The following is a 22760-nucleotide window of genomic DNA, read 5'->3' on the forward strand; positions in this document are numbered from 1 at the left end:
CGTCTACATCCCCGCCTCCCTCTCCTTCGACCCCATCATGGCCCCAGCCTTCACTCACGTCCTCCCGGGACTGCCTGGTGAATTCACAAATGGACCCGTATACTCGACTACCGAGACCCCTGCTGCACCTACGCGATCCGCGGTACCGTGTTCCGGTGCGGGAGGATCGTATGGGGGTTCGTACGATGGATCATACGGTGGTGCAGGTGTGTATGGAGCCAAGGGAGGTTCATATGGCGATGCGGGCGCCGAGTCGCCGTGTACATTGCGGACGGTTGTTAGGCCCTCTGCTAGCAGTGCGGCCTCGTATTAAAACAAAATAAAACAGGACCTGGAATTTGGGTACTATGCCAGGAACCTTTTTTGTTTAGGTGTTTAATCGTAATCAAGGGGGGGGGGCTTCTTTGGACACTCTCTTTCTCGTTCTCTGTTTTGTGCGGGTCTTTTGTCTACGATATCTTTTCCTTTCTCTCTTTTCTTTTCTCTTCTAACTTTTCTTTTCTCTTGTTGGAATGGGGGGTGCGGATGAGTTGAATACCCGTTGAGTGGGGATGCTGGTTTTTTTGATATGCTAAAGATAATTTGAAATGCGATGAAAAAGTATTAAGAATTTTGAGTATCTGTGACATGTGTACAAGTGATATTTTGGTGATTCATTATGCTTAGATCATAAATCTAAGGAATTGGGCCGGTCAAATCTCTATGTTCATCCAAAACTGTAGACCAATGTATCCGTAATAATTGCTATTCGAGGATAGGCTCGTCTTGTTCACCAGCTTACTCAAAACACAAATAGTGAACAGGATACCAATATTGTGAAACCTGTAACATCAATAGGAGCTAGGAATAACACAAGGGGTATTACACAAGCGCTAGCGAAATCAATGCCAACAAAACCACACCAAACTCCTCGCTTTCACAGACATCATAAGAGCTAGACAGCGCCACTCCAACATCTAGCCAATACCATCCTTCTCAACCCCAAGTTACAAACAATTAAATATGGTCATGTCTGCCCAACTTCTTGCCCATCTTACCGAGCGTCTTCGCCTCGGCCTTTTTGATCTTAGCTAGCCGCGCCCTTTGTAACCCGTCAGTCCTCTACTCTCTCAAACATCAAGTGATAACGCAAAAGAAAAGAAGAAGAAAACTTACTCCTCAGCAGCCTCCCTCTCCAACCTAGCAACATGGTCGCGCGCCTCCCTAACCGCACTCCTCGCAACCGCCAATGCCCTATCGGCCTCTCGCTCTGCCGCCTCAGCGTTCGCTAGACTCTGCTTTGCGTTGGTGATGCTGGGGTCTCCATTAGATGACCGGCTGAAGAAGCCAGAGGAGATTGTGTTGTTTGTTGATGTGCCGGAGCGCGAGGCAGAGCTGCTGTGGCGGTGGTGGTGCGTGGTTGTGGTAGCCGCGTGAGGAGACGAGGAGCGACGACGAGAGAAGAGGCCTGATTTCTGAGTTGGGGCTGGGGCGGGGGGAGGCGAGGGCTCGCGGCGGGATCCGAAGAGTGGCATTTTTGGTAATGTTATTTCCTTTGAAGGTATTGCTAGACTTCTTGTATAGTGACTTGGAGTAGGCTGGATAGGGGATAGATGCCTTTGTTGTCTAAGGTTGTGAGGTACGAGAAAAGGGAGGGCAGAGAAAGCGAGTCTAGATATTCCCAATTGACTTCTTATATGCAATTGGTGCTTTCCATTCTGTCATGTCGTCGTTGCTTCCCGTGTATGACCCCAATCTACCATTCCGTTGCGCAGAAAAGCAGGGTTCAGACTGGTGGCATCGACGTCACAGCCCGCCCCAAAGAAGTTGTGATCAGCCAAAAAGGCCCGCTTACATCACACATGCAGCGACCGCCACTATCGTCATCGCGCTGTGCGCCGCGCTCATTGTAACACAACAGAAAAGGGGTGAGATGGTTTGATGCGATATCAGGATGGTAATTGGACGAATTATTAGCGTTGGTGTTGAGTGCAAAAGTGGGTCAGAAACAGGGACATGTGCCGGATACGACGGCGAAAGACCCTTGACACCCCAGGCTTGAGAGTGGGCTAAAGAGCTTGATTGAACTTCATGAACAAGGCTTTGGAGGCATGTTGGTGCCGATATAGCCGTTATTGAAGAGGCAAGCTTGTTTGTTACACAGGCGAAGGCCTCGAAAACGGCCCGATGCAAATCCTGTGGGTCAGACATGCACAGCGCAAGACTGGCAATGCAAGATGGAAACATGATACTTGGATAATATTGTTATTCTTCTATAATGAACAGTGGTAAGCTGCCAGATTCATGCGCTCGCGCGCCCATGTATACCATTTTTGTACTCAAGACGCCGCCCAATGCAACCGCTCCATTATTACGACAGAAGACCAGATTACCCACATTGCGCATGGTCACTGTGACCAACCACGAGTTTGCTCGTAGTCTTGAGGATGCTAATGACCATGACAGTGCATCCGAATGCCACTACGGCGCTGGCTACATATGTCATTGTGCTTTTTTGCGACAGTTTGATGTAGCAGAGGGGTGGGAGAATGAATGCGAGCGCGCAAGCAGATGTTGCGCCAAACAACTCAAAAACAACGCCAATGTCGCAAGTGAGAAGGGAGAGCGTGAGAGCAGAAATGACAAGCGCACTAGTAAAGATAATATGACGGTTGGGGTTGTAGTGTTCATCAGGGAACCAGTAATTGTTCATTACTTCTCGGCAGACGAAGGCTTCGAGTGGAAGTGTGGTAAGCATGTTGAGGCCGAAGAATAAACGTGCAATGTTGACCATAAGATTATCGTTGGGAAAGTTGTTGAGCACATTGCCGAGCGTCTTGTCGCCAAAGGTCAGGTAACCCGACAGTGCCATGACAAGACATGCGACCAAGGATATGCCAGTGCTGTAGTGTGTGACTCGGGAGAAACGATCGATGGTGGGCTTGCGCAGGGAGCCGTATATGAGGAGGCTGTTGTGGTGGCAGACAAAAGCAAAAGCTATAACGCCTATAGATTCGAATATGCCCGAGCGGATAATGAGGGAGCCGCGTAGTTGGCCCCTGGCCTCAGAGGGAACGCGAAAGGATTGTGTAACAACTGTTACAATGATGACGGTCATACTGATCAAGGCGAAGCCACTGGCTTTGGCAAGCTATAAGTGGATTAGTTTGTGCACTCTTTTGTTTGCTCGGGAATGAAGTTACCTTTGAAATGTCACGGTAAAGCGACAGGGGAAACGAAATGCCGAGAATGAGTAGGATCATGACAGCTCTTCTATTGGTGAGTAACCATAGGAAGGACATGTCTTCTAGCGAAGGGAACATTGAATCCAAAACCTTCGGTATCGTGTCACCGATAATAACACAGAAGGCCACCATGCCTCCAAAGGCGCTGTGCGTTGTCAATAAATGTGTTTCCATATGTTACAGAGCTGACGTACAAGAGCCATTGCGCGAGGGATATAGCCACGAGCCCGGATTTCCCAAAGCAGTGTTGTACCGTCGCCTGGAAGGAATCCGTCCCGCTGAGCTTCGAGTTTATGACAATGAGTCGAATCGTCCAGTCTACGATGATTGTGAGGCCGATGAGCAGAGCGGTCCCTGTCAATAGGCCGGCATTGCGGATAGCGTACGGTTGGCCAATGATGCCAGCCCCTCTACTTCAGATTAGCCAGTGTTCTTTCATCCATTGCTCTCAGTGTATGCCTCACATTATACTGTTGGCCATGTTCATAAATGCGCTTCGCATTCCGCTGCGTGGCCGTGCGCTCTCCAGGTGGTCTTCTGGGTTGAAGTTCTGCTCAGCCACCGTGACACTCGGCGCTTCGATGCCAGTGAGCAGAGGTAGCCGCTGTGTCCTCTCCTGCCCCTCTCCGTCATTCATGTAATCATCTCCGTCCAACTCTACCCAGTCGGCGCTGCCGTTTGCATGTCCGTTCATGCTCCTTCTCGGCTCTTCGAAACGGACTCGGTTCGGAGTTCTCGGAGTGCCATCTGGGCGATGCTGTGCAAAGGACGATTGCCGCTGGATGCCGCCATTTGGATGTGACCCTGGGGGCGCTGGGGAGGTGGATGTAGCTCGCGACGACGAGGGCGATGGTGATAAATGTCGCGGACTTGGTTTGATTTCGGGCTCCAATTCAGAGTCGCTGTCTGAAGGATGCTCATGCAGGAGCTTTTGGCTTTCGCTCATTGTGGCATTGTCAAAACTCGGGAGATTCGTACCTTTGGCCAGCGTGGAACCGTCATCCCCGACTTATTACATCGGTCTCAAGAACACGAGATCCCTGTAACAACGCTAGTACGGATTGGGAATGATGCATCCCTTCTCCGAACGCCCGCCCGGACGAGCTGCATCGGTTTTTCGTCCACAACCGTTACAGGATAGCACATGCATCAATGTGCGCATCCAGTCTCGAATTAATGTGCTATGCGGCCTTCACTCCAATAGACTCTAGCTGGATATCGTCTGTTTCATGTTCGAGAAAACCTAGATTCAAGCCCCCAATCATGGTCGAGAGAATGGCGTCGCCCAAGTTGCATTTCTGAGTGTAATGGGAAGTTTAGGTGGTCCACATGGGAGACTTGAGGTTTCCGAGACATTTACATAGCTCTCCAAATCTCATACTGCGGGAATCCGGGGTCGAGGTCAACAAAGATCATTTCACCCATCTCTTTCATCAAAGCCCCAAGTAGAAACCACCCACATTGGAACGCCTGAGGCGTATCATGGGGAGATGAATAAAATGTACTTCAGGGTCTTTCGGGAAACATGCAAAAGCCTGATGCTGTCAACTGAAAGGATAGGTACCACTCAAATCTCTGTCCATCTGTCATCCAACCCGTCGAAGGTGTAAGACTGGTCTATTGCGCATGTTCTACCACTGATTTGAAAAGAAAACTCTTGCAAAACAGCACATGGTGCGCTGAGAGGTTTCTTGTTTCCTAGAATTCATGAATCTAAGAGTAAGGAGCACTGTGGCACTGGAACCTCCTATCGTACAGTACTGGTCAACATTGTGACCATTTACAACGTATACAGATACTCCACAATGCTCGCAAGAGCCCCCTTCTTATATGCTTCCAATTCTTACCCACATAATCTGCACATCCGACCCCAAAACCAAACTACTAACCCCAGATCCAACTTTGAACCACTTACACAAGAAGATGTCTTACCTACCCAAAATCAAGCTCTTCAAGCAGCACAAAACTTACAAAACTGCCCAAACCCCTACCCCCACTGGTCCCGCAGATGCCCAGGTGAAGGAATCTTACACCCAGTTTGTGCACGCTTCTACCCAGATTAAGCACGCTCTCAGCCAGGTTAAGCATACTCTCGCACAGGTTAAGCACTCTCCAACCCAGGACAAGGATTCTCCCACTCAGGTAAAGCATACTCCAACCCCAACAATCCATCCAACTATTCATACACCTACACCCATTTCTAAAAAGCTCGAAACCGAAGAGGAAGAGGAAGAGGAAGAAGATGTGATGAATATGATCAAGCCTGATCCAGAAGAAGTGGATGAACACTGGGATGAGATGGAAGTTCTCACCGAAGAACCTGAGTGGACTGACGAGCAGCTGATGGATGAGGCACGCCCAGGACGTCGTCGCGCTGCTTAGATGCCCGTTCTGATTCTGGCAGTCATGGGATTCAGTTCCATCAACATGTAGAAGGGAGTACACCAGAAGATGAGGAAACATCATTTCGTTTTGACTTTGTCAGGGTAGAGATCATGTAGCTCGGAATTTCCCAGAGCAAAAATAGTGGAATTGAGTGTAGCACATCTTCTACACTACCCCAAGCCCATTATGCAGCATAAAAGTAAAAAAGTAGAAAATTATTACCTATTACTCTATCTCAACTCAGATGTACGTGATCAACCCTTGACCATTCCTCATTGCCCATGTCACAGCGCCCAGCGCCTTGCTAAATCCCCAAAGAAAGAAAGAAACTCCTGCAATGCAAAACTCCCAACCCCAAGCCGTAGTCTCCTACTCATCAGTCGCATTCATCTTCCCCATCTCCACCCCCACCTCATCCGTACTAATTCGCTCCCCATCCGGCCCCCTCCGTCCACCCCCTACAAACCCCCACACACTCACCCCCGCAACAGCCCACGCCGCAATAAGAAATGGCACCATGAGCGCGCGTCCCGCCGTCTCAATGGAACACTGCTTCGCATAATCGTCGCGAACCATGCCGGCGCCTTCGACACCTTTGAGTGCGCAAGTCCAGGTTTCGAGGTCGAAGCTGCCGAGGTCGTAGCGGAAGACAGGGTCGGAGGAGCTGGCGATGGTTGGGGTGTTGGAAGTGGAGTTGGAGATGAGTTCGGAAATGTAGGTGGGACGGTAGCGAGCGGAGTTTGTGTGGGTGGTGTAGATTGCAATAAGGGCGAAGAGGACGAGGATGGCGTTGATGATGTGGATGAACATTGTATTGCGGCGGAAGGCGTTGGATTGAGTCTTATGAGAATGTTAGCTGTTTTTTTGATGAGGGTTTTAGGGGGAGTGTTGGTGGCCTACCCTTTTTCCGCTCTTCCAGTCAACGATTACGAGGGCTAGGTGGCCTGTGGCGAGAGAGAGGCTGATGGCTGCGATGATGATGGAGAGTTTGGTTGGTAAGGTATGGAGCATCCTAGGTAAGGCGGCCATGATGATGTTTGTGTTTGTGCTGCTGGTTGTATCTGGATCGAATATGAAGCCGGTCATGCGGTTGTCTTCCACAAAGCTGTATGTGATTGCCTTGAGCGTCATGACGAGTATTGCGGTGATGAAGAGAGCGAGGAGAGAGGCTCCATAGATTTTTCGTGCTATCCGGTGATGTGGACATGAGTTCGTATTGAATGGATGATTAAACATGGGCGAGTCATCTTGTTTCCGACGGAGTAGAGACTTGACTTTGGCGACTAATGGTGGCAGACTGAATTTGGACTTCTTTGTGTCGGCCATTTTCTGAACTTGACTCGTCGTTAAGGGTAACCCCTAAAGTCTACGCTTGGCCGGTCCGGTTGTAATGGTTCACTTCTGTGAAGAAGTTTGAAGCAAGTCTTGCCGTGTGGCGACTATGTGGACATCAGTCGGCTACCAATCAGGTACTGCAGAGCAAAAAGAATGAAAGATTGGGACGGCTCGGGAGACGGCATGCGATATGGTCGAGTTAGATATTATCCAAAATCCATCTGACAAACAGAACAACACAAATGCCACGTCAGGCACCCGCACCGTACCTCATGCTATCATTACCCTCTGTTCGAGCTTAGCTGTCAATGCTGCTATGCCAGCATATGGCTAGTCTGAGGCCTCTGTCAAGGTGTTGCCTGAACGGTCTGGTATGCATCCGGCAATTTTTGTGTACTTGGTAATGCAATGACAGGTGTCAAACACTTGTTGTGGTTTTGTATTGGCTGTTTCGGAGGTTCGTGACAACAAGTGTGTGAGATGCGCAACGTGCACTGTCCCCAGACTGAACCCACGATGGTTCTCTCACGTCGCAATAACACCGGCAATTAAGCTGAATGCGTATTTGTTTTTGTGTCCATACACAAGGCAGAGACAGATGGGATTGATATGCGGAGCGTTTTGGCGCCACTTCTTTTTAATACTCCGCATGAGGCTGGATACGTACCCCGCGTCGCAAATGAATTGGGATGCAATGATTGATAATATCACCGTGCCTCGTGGATATTGGCTGTTAATTATTTGAGAATGACGTGCGTGTGGACAATGGCTGCACACATTCTGAGGCCAGGCTCTTGTTGCCATGTGACTACAATGCTAAGCATAATGCCAATGCTGAATCATGCCTCAGGTTCTGCTACAAATCAGATCGGTGAGGAGGGTGTTTGGCCGGGGTGTTGTATCGCTTCTCGATTGAGCCCGCTTCGGTTTCTTGTAGCGAAATGTATCCTTATGCTTTATTAGGACTCAGAAAGCGCACATACGCGCAATATCATAAATACTGTTAATATCCACATGTGCGAGAGCTGTGCGATTGGATCATTTGTCGTGTCCGTTCGGTGTGCCGGGTGGGATGCACGCATAGTTGCAGCTGTACAAAGCAAGACTCACTGATCTGCACACGAGAAGTGTCGTGCTGGTTAAGTACATAGCAGACCGCGTCCCACAGCTATCGTACTGTGAAGCCGAATCATGTCGGTCAAATGTTGGGATGGACGTGAATCAGATGGGTGATGTCACATGTAGTAGACAGCCGAGCGCTAATTGCCTGCAAGTCGCGAGAAACCAACGACGCGTTTGCACGACGTCCTTTTATCATCAACAATAATCCTCAACACCCGCCATGGCTTTTACAGCACTCAACAACCGTCCGTCAGCGCCTGTTGTGCCTGTACAAGCTGCTGCGCCAGTGCCAGAACCGGCACCGGCTTCTGTACCGACACGTGCGCCGCATCCCCAAGAAATCGATGTCGCTTTTGCTAGTAACCACGAGCTCCGGAAGCGCGTACACGCCGCCATAGGTATGCTTATTTTCAAAGAATGTAATGAATTGCGATTGAGCATACGACGTAGATCAAAATCCAGCGCAAAGTACATTGTTTCGCGACATTTCAACATATATCCTCAATCAAACCTCGCAACTTGCCGCTGAACCAGCGACTAAGAAGCGCAAGATTGAGGAGAGCAATGGCGCGCAGAAAGCCCCACCCGCAACTGGGGGCAGTCTCACAACTGCTGCAGCCCCGGCATTCAAGACATACGCTGGTGTCAGCTTCTCGATACCACAGCGCAAGAAATTCACCCTCGAGTTACTGGACAAGAAGGACGGTGGCATACGAGCGATTGGTGCGAGCGGAAATGTCGAGTTTGCAATTGCGTGGAAAGATGTTGACCAGGTTTTCTGCCTGCCTATTCCTGAAAAGGCGAAGAAGCAGCACAACTTTGTCATTATACCAGTACATGGAGACGGTGTTGCCCCCGTACCCGAAGAGCTAAAGGCCTCACCGCCAGAGCCAATCGTGTGGACGTTTGAAGAAGCTACGGGAAAAAACATTGTAGAAGGCGAGGATCCAGGGCCGACTGCAATGGCCGACGCAATACACCACTGCCTGATACAAGCAGGCACAGGAAAACATGTCGTCTTTCCCGACCCAGATGAATTCGCAAGCGCTATCCCGGAGAGCCACAGGAAAGGCGAGAAGGCATACCACGTGAAGGCACACCGAGGGAGCAAAGAAGGTGCGATACTGCTTCCCGTTGTCTCTGCGCATCGCACACCTACTGACACTTGTTAGGTTATCTGTTCTTCACCTCTGTGGGTATTCTTAACGGCTTCAAAAAGCCCCTCGCCTTCTTTGACTTCGCCGCCATAACCAGCATATCCTACACCGCCGTCCTTCGCAACACGTTCAATCTCGTCATCACCACACCCACTGGTGATATCGAATTCGGTATGCTCGACCAAGCAGACTTTGCAGGCATAAATGAATACGTGCAGAAGCACGGTCTTCAGGATGCTAGTTTAGCAGCCGATCGACGTGCTAAGAAGCTCAATGTGAACAAGGTTGGCGGTAAGAAGGACGCCGCCAATAACGCTGAGGCTGAAGGAGCGGCGGAAGAAGAGGAGAGCGAGCTACAAAAGGCGGAGAGGGAATTGCAGGAGCAGGAAGATGACGAAGAAGAGGATGACGACTTTGACCCAGGGAGTGAGGGCGAGAGCGAAGGATCGGGATCGGACAGTGAGGATGAGGAAGAAGGTGAGGGGTATGAAGAGGGCGATACTGCAGAGATTGAGCCTGACGAGGTGGACCATGATGAGATGCAACACTAATGATCGTCTGGAACTCGGCGTAAATACTCAAGATCGCCTTTTCTCCTTCAGCATGCATAAACTGCCCATCCACATGATGCTTTTCCTTATCTTCGGCAACACCCTGGTTGAATGGGATTTTCTGGCTATGCGCTTATCCTTAGGCTCAGATGCCAGATCTCTTCACGACTTGAATGATGTGTTTTACGTGTTCCAAATGGATTCATTAGGAAGTGACGCAAGTGACCTGGCTTCCGGGCGCGTACTACCATACCTTCCACAAAGTGAGTTATTGTCCGTCATACCACCCAGAATGTTGCCGATGACAGCTGCATTCTTCTCCCCATGAATTGAGGCTGGTCATTCGGACAGTGAGACATGAATACACCCTCTACATATCCTCTGGAGCATCGACACACTATTACCAAAACAGTCTACAATACGACTCTTGTCGTTTTTTAAGTTCACGAGGCCCCTATCAATCCATAATTCATCGATCACCATATTCAAAACAATCGGGTCAACATGAGCCTTTTCGTCATGGCTTGCCTTCTAGCGATTTGCCTACCTATCATCAACGTACAATTTCCCTACTTCCTCCAAACCGCCCCCTTTCTCTCCGTCCCGCTTAACAGTCACAATAGGAAGCTGACCCACGCTATACCAACGGACACCACCCCTATGATGTCTCTTATAACTATGCGGGGCGGCCACGGCGCCGGAATGACCAGGTTCGAAGAGTGGAGAAGAGGCGACGAGTGGTGCGGATAGTCGAACCGGAACGAGCGAAGTGGAGCCGGAAGAGACCCAGATCCAAGCGACATCGCCGGCAATATTACTGACACTGAAACCTGAGGGGAAAAGGAGACGCAGCAGGGTGAAAGGGGTCGGAGAGGATACTGGGAACTCTCCGTCTCCACGATCTGGGGATGTGCAAGATAACCGGAAAAGACAGTCATCCCAATTTGCCTTCCAGCCCTCGACTACAACGTAGAAGAGTGGTGGAAGCAAGTTGTATGATGGGACATCTGTTTCTTTCCGATAGCGATAGCAATGGCAGGCGCGTTTGCGAAAAGTAGCCAGCGTATGTGAACCAAATCGAATACCAACTTACCTACAAATCTTCTACTTCCGCCAACGCAAAAGGTTTTAGTTTAGGGAAATCTACTTCTCGCGATTGAATATTCTCAAAAGTAAAGCAGGAGCATTGAAAGAAGAATGAATTCATATCAGGTGTATACCTTTGCGTCACCATACTAGTATCCTTGCTGTCTACCTTCATATCTGTAGTTCCTATAGCGCATTTATTGGCATGGTTTCTGACACGCGCACAGCAGCCACACTGGGAAATGCACAATGATACATCAAGAAAAGACCGCTTTTTCTGTATGCTATGGACTCGCCGCATCCCAGATCAGACTAAAATTATTATCTACATCTCCCAATATATCCCATTTCATAACCCCCCAACCCCCCAACCCTCCCCCTTTCTCAAACCCGAGTCTGATTCGTATCCAATCTCTCAATATTCTTCTCCCCCTCGGACTCCTCGGACTCAAGCGTCCCCCGGCGCATAAGATGCCTCGCGACGATCGGCCTGCGAACCTGATCGCGACTACTCGGATAATCCGGGCACTGAAACGCCGCCGCCTCATGGTCATCAAAGTCCTGCCCCGGATTCACAGTTTCGTAATCCACAGCCTTCACAACCTTGTACACCCCACACGCCAACAGCGATCCCATAATCGGCCCAAACCAGTAGATATAATGATAGCTAGGGAAATCGCCCGTGATGACACAAGGTCCAAAGCTACGCGCGGGATTCAAACTGCCGCCTGTGAAAAAGACGCCAAGCATTTCCGCAATAAATAGAGCCATGCCAATTCCGACAGGGGCAAGAAACGTCGCCTTGTGCTTTTCGGCGGCGAGCATGAAGACAGTGAAAACGAGTAAGGAGGTTAGGAACATTTCAAGAAAGACACCGCGAGCGGGAGACATGCCCGCGCTCAGCGTCGTGCTTACGGACAAAGGACCTGGCACAATGGCGTGGACAACGCCTGCAGCCGCGATGCCAGCGAGAATTTGCGCTATGAAGCACATGATTGCCCTGGGAAGGCGCACGCTGCCGATGAGGTAGAGACCTAGCGTTACCTTTGCAGCCACAAAACAGGATTCGTCAGCCGAGAAAATCCCAGTCTCAAGTTCATTTCGTTCTGGGGTGTACAGTGATATAACCAGGGGGAGGATGACTTACAGCAGGATTAAACAATCCCCCACTGACTCTAAAGAAACACCACACATTGATCATCAGACTGAACCCAAACACCAAGCTAATGTAAAGCAACACGCTTGTATCGGGCACCTGAACGATCTCGTCGGAATTTGAGTTCGAATTGGATTGGTTGGCCTGGCTACTATTGTTGGCAACGCTGGTGCCGCCAAAGGCAAAAAAGAGGAACATGAATGTGCCTGCGAACTCTGCCAGTGCGGCTACGGAGCGGTTGTGCCAGTTGTGTGAGATGATGGTTGTGCGGACTCTGGCGCCCTTGTGGCCATGTGTAATGGCTTCTATGTGGTGCCTACCGTGGGAACCATCGGGGTGGTGTTTGTTAGGTTCAGTTTGGGGGGGCCCAGGATGGGATTGCGATGGTGATATATCATTCTTGTGGAAGGGGAGAAGGTTGCTCAGGGGCATGATGGCCTTCAAACTCTCCTTTTGAGGTTGATTTGTTAAGTGACGAGGTTATCTCTGGGTGCGAGGAGTGAACTGTATAACTTTGGACAAGAGCATTGAGTTCAATGCTATAACAAAATCGGGAAGCGGCACTTTGGGCTTTTAATTGTCGATAATAGCAACGGAAGCATTCTGATGACAATTGTGTACCGAGATGAGGGATATGACGCAGCAGCCGGATATGACCGCATCGCCCATTGTTTGATACCACGACAGTCTTCAAATTTTCTCTATGGCGAGACCCTATTCGTTCTTTGCTTCTACTTGCAGGTTCGAACGGGCTGGAGCAGGTCTTTGATCTACAGAACATATCGTGGTAACTTTCCACAACCCCGCTGCTGAGTGTATTGCTCGATATATCCCTCATCTGATACTTCACTTCATCCATATCACTCCATATATGTATGACAAGTGTTCAAACTCTCTTGTACTGAACATTCTCTAAAATACATCATATTTCAGCTCAAACTGCAGAGTTTTCCCTCGATGAAGTGGCGAAATTCTATGAAGTACGACTGCTCACATACTATTTTCAGCTCCCCACATCATAGTCGTAGCCAAGAAAAAAGCAACGGGAAATTTGCGGGGTGAACTCATGTTCGCACATGGACAACATTTGATTTTTCAGTGATCATGCAATTGCCTCTACGTCGAACGATCAATTCGATTGACACGTCACAAACTTTCAGTTTCAGGTCGGTCTGGTCGCAAAGGTCCTCCATGGTTGTGGTAACATTCAGCTTTCAAGGTGGGTCTAGTGCGGCATTGCTAGAGTATGATTGCTGGATTAAGTGTAGATCTGAAGATCGATGGCTCATGGCTGTATGCCTAGATTTTTCTCCCAAAATGGGTTGGTGATGCTCAATTTTGGAATGCTGACTTCTAGCTATAGGAGCGGGTGGGTGAGATCTGCGAGATGCAGTGGGGGTGTGGAGAAGAGACATGTGAGGGATCGGCATTGGCGCTATTGTAATCGTGACGCGGTAGCGAGGGAGGTTAGAAGCGAGACGCCTTGTACGTATGTGCTACGTACTTGAATCGCACATATCAATACCGCTGTACGCGACTGATAAAATTTCTCAGCGGAAAATAAAGCCAAAAATGAAGGCAACTGGCGAAGTGTTATGGAAGTAGTTGTAGTCGGCTTCACCTGCATCGTTGGTCTGGTGTGAGTTTACGCTTGTGAGAGGTAACCTATCCTAGTATCACATGTGATTAGAGAAGGGATGATATTCCGGTAGGCCTGTCAGCTGAAATTAATGTTCATAATCAATGAATGGTGTGTGTAGTCTGTGTTTTGGCTACTGTGCGTGTTATAGCGAATTGTACGCGAGCATTAGCACCGGCTAGCAAAGGTACCGAGCAATTCTTCAAGGACCTTACCTGAGCCGTCCCCCTCGTAATTTTTCTCACCAGGGCCTTTGGATGGAACCCCTCATTGGAGTTGTTGTAGACTTTTAAATTTGAAACAGATTCAATACATGTAGTTCCATGAGGGGTTTTGATCGAGGCTATGAACAGACACCCGTTCGTCCTTAACAAACTCAACAAACTGCAATGACCAGCAGTATAATGCTTGCGCGTTACATGTTCACTCTAATACGATAAGATCCCTTGAAAAACTAAAAAATATCTTGTTATTCGAGTTCGAACATGTTAGAAAGAGATGTGACGCAGGTTGTTTTGTTAGTGCCTGGTATTTTTCCTTTTGGTTTTCGACCGGATTTACAGCTCTGTATATTATGTAAGTTTTTACACGAGCTTCTTGGAAACGATGATCCAGTAAAATAGTTGATAAGTTAAATGCTACTGTCTAGGCGCTTCGAATTTTTACATCTGAGAGCCTGAATGAACCTAGAAGTATGCTATCATGAAACATCAGATCTTGACTGTTTGAGTTGATGAGATCGAGTAAGGCTTCGTAAATTGCTTATAGTACAACTGAAATAGGCGTGTTATTTCTTTTTAATAGCTTGAGATTTCTCTAAAAGTAATGGCTGTCGTTTTGATGCACAAGGTTGTGTACAACACTCGGCTTACTGATTGCGGACCAGACGACTACAAGTACGAGGCTTTCACTGTAGGCTGTGAGAATTCATTGCATAACTGGCGGAATCTATTCAATCCCTGAAATTTTCTTCATCTCCTTTCCCAACACGGTATTCCCATACCTGATTGACTGACTCCGAGTAGGTGCATCCTAGTCTTCTCCACTAGCATATGGCATGAAACCTTACATATTACACCCACTCACCACTTGTGAGGTATTCAAATCAACTAGAAAGAAGAAGGTATGCATCAATGCTGTAATCGATTGTTCTACGTATCACAGTATCGTACATATAGAACGTCATTTCCTTGATTCGATAATCATACAGACACCAGCCTTCACGATGAAAAACCCGGCTCATGTGCGTACTCGATAGTCTCCAGTACCAACCTTGCGGGCATTTGTATGCACAAAAACGATACTTCTTGCCATTTTTCTTGGACGAAGACCAAGTTACTCTCTGCGCCAAGAGGAAAGTGACGCAGTCATGCATGCTCCTTCCAACAGCTCATGATCTCCACGCTGCCGCTTGCAGGGACATGCGGCTTTCGATCAAACCGTTGAGTCTATTTTCATAGCGTACCGTACAACCTATGGCTCTCCATGAACCACAGTCCTGATCTTCGTATGTCCATTGTCACAGCCAACTCGCCTTTTCATCATGTGCTCTTGCGACCACCAAGTACTCGTTTCGTGCGCACAGACAACTCGACCAATGTACCGGCCATGAAATAGTACATCAGCCCCTATTGTACACAGACAAAACCACCAAGTATTTTTGTCTCAGTGGTTTGCTTTTGGTGGACCGGGCCTCTTTGGGCGAACTCTTGTGACACTTTAGGGCTGGTCTACACCATGCTTTTTCGATGGGTAGCTAAGTAAGTACCCAGAACTGCGCGGATAATACGGCAATCTAGTCGTAGTTGTTCCGGAATCGATCCAAGTTAAGAGGATCCAACGCTCATTGATGTGCGTGGTAACGAGAAAACTAGTGTTAATCACGTGAAGAACACGTCTTGTGAACGTGGGCTCCAAAAGTGCCGAAAAGCCTGTCTACTTGCCTCCTCAATTTTGATTCACACCAAAGAGTAGTCTATCATGGCAAGTAGATGTGATGAGGTTGAAGTCGGTGCTCTTGTGGAGAAAGTTGCTTGACGTTATGCTCTCAGCTCTGTAGGCGGCATTTGTGTATGGATCTTTCACGTGCAACCTGCATTTCCTAGGTAACGATCTCAACGTACTCAGCCCAAACCTTTACAGTTCTAGAATCTCTAAAGCGCATTCCTGGCCCAACAAGCAAACAAACCCATAACATTCGAGTTCGGGTGTAGAATCTGTCCCGCTCACGGCGGTTCTCGGTACGCTAATCAACCTCCTCTGTGACGACCATTCTCTTCACCACCACCCAACCCCCATTCCAAAACACTGAGACATGATCCAGCGCTGCTCCACTTGCTCTGACTATCGAGTCAGCGAAAAAGAGGCACGGCTCGGCTGCTCACGTCCCCCAGATTCTGTTTCGGAAGTCCAAAAATGATCGGCAGCGCCACCCGGCTCCCCATCTCAATTCCCGCTGCTGATTCCTGCATAGTCTTACGTGAACACGAATGTCTCTGAACTGCCTATATGCAGGGTAATCAAAATACCAACTACTCATAAGTGATATAACGAGGGATTGATGGCGGAGCTATTCATAGGTATAACTAAATGCAGCAGATCGGGAAGACTAAGAGTGTGGCGCATAGGTGAAGGTGTGGAACATCGGTGGTTTTGGGACCGGCACACCGATGCTTTTGGCTGATCTGAGTGGTGTAGGAGATAATGATCGCATTCGTCGGTGACACTCGCCGTCTTACTGCCCTCGGCCTTGTACACCTCGTGTGCTGCGGACTCAGAAATCATCCTTGGGATTTGGAACATGGACGATGACGGGAGTGTGCGCCTGCTTCTTATTTCAGTTTCACAATGCCATGAAACTCAAATGCTCACGTTCCTGTGCTTCATCCCTTAAGGACTTTTGATAGAATCTAACTCTTTGTCCATATATCAAGACGTACGCCCAAGGCACACGCACGCGTTGCCCACAGCTGAGGTCCGCATTCACGGAGCTTCGGCGCCAGCCACATCCAACGCATCTACCCCCCACCCATTGACCGAGAACCGATAAGCAAGAATCAATATCGACACTGGCAAATGGCGGCGCTCCCGCCAATTGTACCGCTGTTCCGTAGGGGGCCTGGCCCGGCAGCCCCCGTATCAGCCCGGACATCAAGCGAGTTTACGTTCACGGATGCAGCATCGTCCCGCGTCATGTCGCTAGATGAACGGAATTTAATCGCAAGTCTAATCGCCGATCTCTCCGACAACTGTGAGACGGCTTTTGCAAGAGCACATATCCAAGCCCACGAGTGGGGACCAAGATATTCAGAATTGACAGAGCGAGATTGCACCGACCGACATTTTAGTAGACGATCGCGCCCACGGACTCGTGGTACAGCCACCTCATACACGCCTTCGAACCTACGCGAGGATCTCCGAGAGATCCGACCCTATCTACGCGAAAGCACATTGTTGGCACTAGAAGGAATATTAGCAAACGGAATGGGACTAAGCGACGAGATGCCAAAAACCCCAAAACCCCCGACGTCGCCTCTGGCATCCTCTCCTTTGTCACCTCAATCTGGCGAAGGCTACTACGTACCCGTCATACTAGACTCCCAACACCCGTCCGGACGCTCAAGCTACTCGCGACCAAACAGCGTCAAATTCGACGACGAGCCGGACGAGTCTGGTATCTTTCCCCGCGACAAGCGACGGAGTACGAAGAGCAACCTTCGAAACGCAATGGACGACTCACCACCAGACAACCTGAGGTCGACGTTCGAGAGCGACATGGCCGGCACCGTCCCGCCCGCGCCAGCCTATCCTTCAAAAGCCAAGACGGCTATTATTATGTTTTCTTTGTATATTGCCATTTTCCTTGTCGCGCTCGACAGAACTATCATTGGACCCGCTATTCCCGCCATCACAAACGACTTCAAGAGCATAGACGATATCGGCTGGTACGGCAGTTCGTACATGCTTACGGCTGCCGGTTTCATCCTGCTCTATGGACGAGTCTACACCTTCTTTTCGACAAAAACTGTTTTCCTATCTGGTATTTTCTTATTTGAGATTGGCAGCGTCGTTTGCGGCGCTGCGACGAGCAGCACGATGCTCATTGTTGGGCGCGCTATTGCGGGCCTGGGCAGCAGTGGCATCTTCACGGGCGCAATTCTTATCATGCTCAACACTGTTCCGCTCGAGAAGCGGCCGATGCTTCAAGGTCTCTTTGGTGCGTGCTTTGGCGTTGCGTCCGTGGCTGGGCCCTTGCTCGGTGGAGCATTCACCCAAAGTTCCGCAACATGGAGATGGTGCTTTTGGATCAACCTGCCGCTCGGAGGCATTACGATTTTGGTTGTATTTTTTATGCTCAAGTTGGATGAGCAGAAGGAGAAGCTGAAGGGTTTGGGAGAAATTGTACGACAGCTGGATCCGCTTGGTACCCTGCTCTTTCTGCCATCCATCACCTGTCTACTTCTCGCACTGGAATGGGGTGCGGCGGAGTACTCTTGGTCGTCGCCGAGGATCATTGTTCTCCTCGTCGTTTTTAGCGTGCTCCTTGTCGCTTTTATTGCATGGCAATACGTTACTCGCCACACCACGGCTACCATTCCCGCACACATCATTCTTCAACAGAGTGTCGCCTGCGGTGGTGCGTCCCAGTTCTGCGTTGGAGCAACCATGCTTACAGTCTCGATTTACATTCCTCTCTGGTTCCAGGCAATCAAGGGCGTGTCAGCAATGCAGTCTGGCATCAACACCATTCCACTTGTCCTTTCTGTCGTGGTCGGCTCAATACTGTCAGGTGGGTTGGTACAGCGTTTTGGTTACTACACTCCATTCATGATCTTTGGTTCTGTCCTCATGGCCCTTGGAGTTGGTCTTATCACAACATGGAATGTGAACACCAGCAACGGCATGTGGATTGGCTACCAGATTCTCGTGGGTTTTGGAGTTGGGAGTACCATGCAGCATCCCAACATCGCTGTCCAAACCGTTTTGCGTAAGCAAGATGTTCCAACCGGAACAGCCATCCTTTCACTGTGCCAGACATTGGGTGGAGCAGTCTTTACAGCAGTCGGTCAAAACCTGTACATCAGCAAGTTCACCGATGGCCTGAAGGAGATTGGTGGCCTCGAACCCCAACGCGTACTTGGTGCCGGAGCAACAGAAATTACCAAGAATGTACCCGAAGACGTCAAAGTGAGAGTGCTGGAAGCCTACAATATCGCTCTGACAAAGGGAACTTTCTTCGCAGCGCTTATCATTGCTTGCTTTGCCTTGCCGGCGGCTCTGGGTATGGAATGGCGCAGCGTCAAAAACAAGCAAGACCCGCCACAAAAGCCTGCACCCAATGGAGACGTGGAAAAGCAAGATTCACAAGCGCAGCCACCTCGTGGTATTTTGAAGAACTCGGTCGCCACTGACGGACAAGATGATGCTCCTCTTGCTCCACCGGCTCCATCGTGGAGAAAGACCTTCCGAGCCAGTGGCCATTTCTCGTCTTACTTGACTGCCAAGGTCAATCCTGATCTCCGGGGTGAATTGAAAACGCCTAAATAGAGTAATGGGCGGCTTTAATGTGTAATATGCCAACTTCAGTTAGATATCCCGAAGAAGATTAGATTATTTTTCAATATATTTCTACGTGTGCACGGCAAATGCCGGATCGCGTTCCACGTTTCCCCCAACAAATGTAGTACAAGAACTAAGAAAAAATGTGGTCATCTCACGTGATATCGGGTGCTGCAACAATCTGTTTTCGCTCTTCGCAAGCCGAGTCAAGATACACAAACATGTCACTATGCAGAAATGGACGCTGCGTTGCAACTCCACCAGTGCTCCGGCATCATACCCGAGCGCACAATCGCAATCGGTTGAACCTGTAGATCCGTCAGCGCAAGCACCAAGATATGCAGCTCAGTGCGCCACGTCTGCTTGATGCAATGAAACAAGCAAGGCCTAGCTTTGGCAAAGCTTGATAAATCTACACGCAGATCAACGCCAACGACACCGTGCCGTTCTCCCAAACAGTCAACTCTCTGAGCGAGTGATGCATGCTGCGCTGTCAACACCGAGTAAGCGACTTTTCGTATTCAACCACACCATGTTGGTGTGCAATGGTGGCTATTGTCGCAGCCCCGAAATAAAGTTCGCCAATCGGAGACCGGAACCCGCCGTGTTGGGTCGTTTTCATAGTCCAAGCGTATGATTGGCCTACACCAAGCCTCGAGGCTCTTCACGAGGATCATTACATCGCAGCAAGAAAAGTAACCTGCACTGTTCATTTGCTTCCTGCAGCACAGAACGAGATCGCCGGCATGGGACGCCTGCCGCAAATAGACATTCGCTGGCCGAGGCTCCGACTCGCTACACCTGACCAGTAAATCTGAAAGGCGGTCGCGGCTGTTGCGCTTCCACCATACGGGTTGCCTGGAGCGGCGCCAGAAATAAGCTCCAACCAAAGGCCTAAAGGGTTCAAGGCATCCATATTGCAATCACGGTTCCCCGCAGGTGTCTCACTCATTCCCCAGTGTGGCTGCAGACATCGAGGTAACAATAGAGTTGGCCCCAGCAAGACTACAAGCTGACTGTCAAGGTGCAGGGGCCCGATTGGCATGTCAAAGCGGTACTGATCAGCTCGGCCTCGCAAAAGGAAGCCGGTATTGTGCCACCTTTTCCCACGTCAACAGCTATTGCGCTGAGCTACTGCGTCGGAGATTATAGAGGAGAAACGAGTAAGATCCGCAGTGCGTGGGGAAAAGCGAACATTGAGTGTGCACAGGCACCTTGAGTCTTGGTATAAGGACTGCCTCGAGGTAGCCCTTGTTGTTCAAGCTGGACTCCCGAACATCTCATCCCCTTATCCCCCCCTCTTATATCATTTGTAGCGATTTCACACGTGCTTGGCACCATGGCGTCTCGGTCTGTTCATATTGTGTTGAGTGTCGCATGGCAAGATGCTGGAGACACCACACGCGCGATTGCCATGGCCATCGCATTGCGAGACATGTGCCCCCCTGATGTCGACCTCAAAATCGACTTTCTGTCATGCGGTGCCCGGTTTGAGTATCAGATTACAGATGCCGGCTTTAACATTGTTGCTGCTCAGCCGCGTGTAAAAGGCATTTCGGTAGCACACGACCTTGGTTGGGACTGGCCTGAGTTCTTTGGCTCGGAGGAGATTGCCAAGTCCTTCATTGATGGTCAGCTTGCTGCTTTCAAAGAACTGAAGCCCGACATTGTGTTCCATGGCATGTGGGCTCCAGCTTCCATTGCTGCACGACTCCTCGGCATCCGCACCATCAACTTTCTGCCAGTCCCTCTGCACCCTGGAGCATTTTGTCATGGTCTGATCAGGGATCTTCCTGATATGATGCCGCTCTTCACCCGCCTTCCTCGACCAGTCCGCCAACGTATAGCATGGTGGGGAAGTGGCTTGATGACAAAGGCTCCCATTTTCCAGCAGAAGCGCTTGGGCGCAGCCGCTGCCGCCGCTGGCTGGCCCATCTCAGGACCCATCTCGCTCTTTGACATGAACATGGCAGATCTCAACCTGGTCAATGATCATCCAATTTTCCACCAAGAGTACCTCCATCGCATACCCAAGAACATTGTTCTTACGGGTCCGCTGTACGCCCGAAACGACTCCAAGTTAGACGATGATATCGCAACTCATCTAACAAAGGGACCCGGCCCATCCATTCTGGTTACCATGGGAAGTTCTGGTACAGAAGAGTTCTTGTTCGAGGCAATCAAGGCCCTTAACATGAACCCTGATGACAACTGGAATGCGGTTGTCCTGGCTTCGAAATCAATCTGCGACATTAACAAGGCGAACGAGGTCGCTAATGGAGATCCACGCCTGTTGGTGACGGACCGATTCATCCCAGCATCTGCTGCCAATGCACTTGCTGATCTCATCGTTACGCATGGAGGACAGGGAACCGTCCAATGCGCTTTGGCTGCCGGAAAGCCTCTTGTAGGAGTTGCGCTACAGGTCGAGCAGCAGACGAACCTGGACAACGCAATGAATGCCGGCGCTGGTATCCGCGTACAAAAGCACAACTGGAAAGCGAAGAACATTCGTGCCACAATACTATCAGTCCTAAACAACCCGTCTTACGGCACCAAAGCTAGGGCTCTGGCGGACACTTTGAACTCGATGGACGGTGCGAAGACAGCTGCGGAAGTCATGTGGAAGTTCATCCTCGAAGAGCACTCGGAGAAGGTGAAGTCATAGGCTCTTATGTCGTCCTTTTGTTTGTAAGGTTTCGGGGTACCGTAAATGTTCTAGAAGCGATGTGTTGGCGTTACCATGTAATTATCGATTCCCTTGCTCATCGCTGCATATTTCAATTATTCAAACTTTTCCCCATGCAGTCAGCCCTTTCGTGATTGAAGATAAGAACATGTTGATGTTGTATACAATGAAACAAGAAACTGTGACGTGAAGTTGTCTGGAAAGCGCAGGGGACGATCACATACATATTTGACAACACGTGATTCGGCGCCTTGGCGAGACTTGTACGTATCATCTCCCAGATCTACCGATAAGTACGCTGCAAACGTTGCCCTGTTGATTTCTTGTTAACAAACAGTTGTCCAATGCCCCTCCTCTTGAAAATTGATTCTGATGCCATTGAAGGAATTGCACACAGCTGCTCACTGGTACATCCTCCAGTACCATCAGTATATATTGAACACACACGCAATCATACTCATGTTTCTGGAGACACGTCTCTTGCCAAGGTTCAGGCTAAGAAAATATCACCGGATTATCGGTGTGCCAAATACAAAAGCAAAGGTACTAGCGATTGAGTGAGAATATGACGCATGGTTCTGAGGTACTCCATGTACACCTACGTATGAGTACTTGGATCCTAGCAAATGCATGACAACATGCACTCGGGATAATAGATGAAGCCAGCCACACAATGCACGCGATATCTTTCCTCATCGAGATAACCCCCATACTCTCCTGATTGTTCGACCAATCCATCCTCCAGTCGTAGAGTATCTGGTCGTTCCACCAGCCTATAAAATAAGCGTTGGTGTGTGTAGTGTCATGTGTTGGCGGGGCAAGTCATGCACAACATGTAATTCCTCGATAGACGCCCA

The 22760-nt window shown here is 49.5% G+C and overlaps 8 protein-coding genes across 8 annotated transcripts; 4 read left to right on the forward strand and 4 right to left on the reverse strand.

Moving 5' to 3' along the window:
• The first annotated feature begins 5 nt into the window (after nt 1-5).
• PSV08DRAFT_275198 (uncharacterized protein) lies at nt 6-610 on the forward strand. Its single transcript, XM_014219081.2, has one exon. It carries the CDS (start codon nt 38-40, stop codon nt 311-313), a length of 276 nt encoding a protein of 91 aa, XP_014074556.1. The 5' UTR covers nt 6-37; the 3' UTR covers nt 314-610.
• Nucleotides 611-788: 178 nt separating this feature from the next.
• Nucleotides 789-1637, reverse strand: PSV08DRAFT_359922 (uncharacterized protein). The gene is made up of 2 exons (XM_014219080.2): nt 1156-1637; nt 789-1081 (listed from the first exon to the last, which is right to left on the reverse strand). The coding sequence occupies exons 1-2, from the start codon at nt 1512-1514 to the stop codon at nt 997-999; spliced, it is 444 nt and encodes a 147-aa protein (XP_014074555.1). The 5' UTR covers nt 1515-1637; the 3' UTR covers nt 789-996.
• Nucleotides 1638-2217: 580 nt separating this feature from the next.
• Nucleotides 2218-4203, reverse strand: PSV08DRAFT_407944 (transmembrane amino acid transporter protein-domain-containing protein). Its single transcript, XM_014219079.2, has 4 exons — nt 3689-4203; nt 3419-3634; nt 3183-3369; nt 2218-3130 (listed from the first exon to the last, which is right to left on the reverse strand). The coding sequence occupies exons 1-4, from the start codon at nt 4168-4170 to the stop codon at nt 2369-2371; spliced, it is 1647 nt and encodes a 548-aa protein (XP_014074554.1). The 5' UTR covers nt 4171-4203; the 3' UTR covers nt 2218-2368.
• Nucleotides 4204-5978: 1775 nt separating this feature from the next.
• Nucleotides 5979-6935, reverse strand: PSV08DRAFT_244771 (uncharacterized protein; the record flags this gene model as incomplete). The annotated part of the gene is made up of 2 exons (XM_014219077.1): nt 5979-6449; nt 6510-6935. 2 exons carry the CDS (start codon nt 6933-6935, stop codon nt 5979-5981), a joined length of 897 nt encoding a protein of 298 aa, XP_014074552.1.
• Nucleotides 6936-8236: 1301 nt separating this feature from the next.
• PSV08DRAFT_275218 (uncharacterized protein) lies at nt 8237-9846 on the forward strand. The gene is made up of 3 exons (XM_014219076.2): nt 8237-8464; nt 8517-9182; nt 9239-9846. The coding sequence occupies exons 1-3, from the start codon at nt 8287-8289 to the stop codon at nt 9772-9774; spliced, it is 1380 nt and encodes a 459-aa protein (XP_014074551.1). The 5' UTR covers nt 8237-8286; the 3' UTR covers nt 9775-9846.
• A 1398-nt stretch (nt 9847-11244) lies between these two features.
• On the reverse strand, nt 11245-12533 carry PSV08DRAFT_399753 (aquaporin-like protein; the record flags this gene model as incomplete). The annotated part of the gene is made up of 2 exons (XM_014219075.1): nt 12008-12533; nt 11245-11904 (listed from the first exon to the last, which is right to left on the reverse strand). Exons 1-2 carry the CDS (start codon nt 12446-12448, stop codon nt 11245-11247), a joined length of 1101 nt encoding a protein of 366 aa, XP_014074550.1. The 5' UTR covers nt 12449-12533.
• Nucleotides 12534-17194: 4661 nt separating this feature from the next.
• Nucleotides 17195-19351, forward strand: PSV08DRAFT_275232 (major facilitator superfamily domain-containing protein). Its single transcript, XM_014219073.2, has one exon. It carries the CDS (start codon nt 17382-17384, stop codon nt 19200-19202), a length of 1821 nt encoding a protein of 606 aa, XP_014074548.2. The 5' UTR covers nt 17195-17381; the 3' UTR covers nt 19203-19351.
• Nucleotides 19352-20488: 1137 nt separating this feature from the next.
• Nucleotides 20489-22016, forward strand: PSV08DRAFT_275249 (glycosyltransferase). The gene has a single exon (XM_014219072.2). It carries the CDS (start codon nt 20554-20556, stop codon nt 21880-21882), a length of 1329 nt encoding a protein of 442 aa, XP_014074547.1. The 5' UTR covers nt 20489-20553; the 3' UTR covers nt 21883-22016.
• Nucleotides 22017-22760: the final 744 nt, after the last annotated feature.

Source organism: Bipolaris maydis (assembly GCF_028858645.1).
Source record: "Bipolaris maydis strain C4 unplaced genomic scaffold PSV08scaffold_3, whole genome shotgun sequence".
Taxonomy (NCBI): Eukaryota; Fungi; Ascomycota; class Dothideomycetes; order Pleosporales; family Pleosporaceae; genus Bipolaris; species Bipolaris maydis.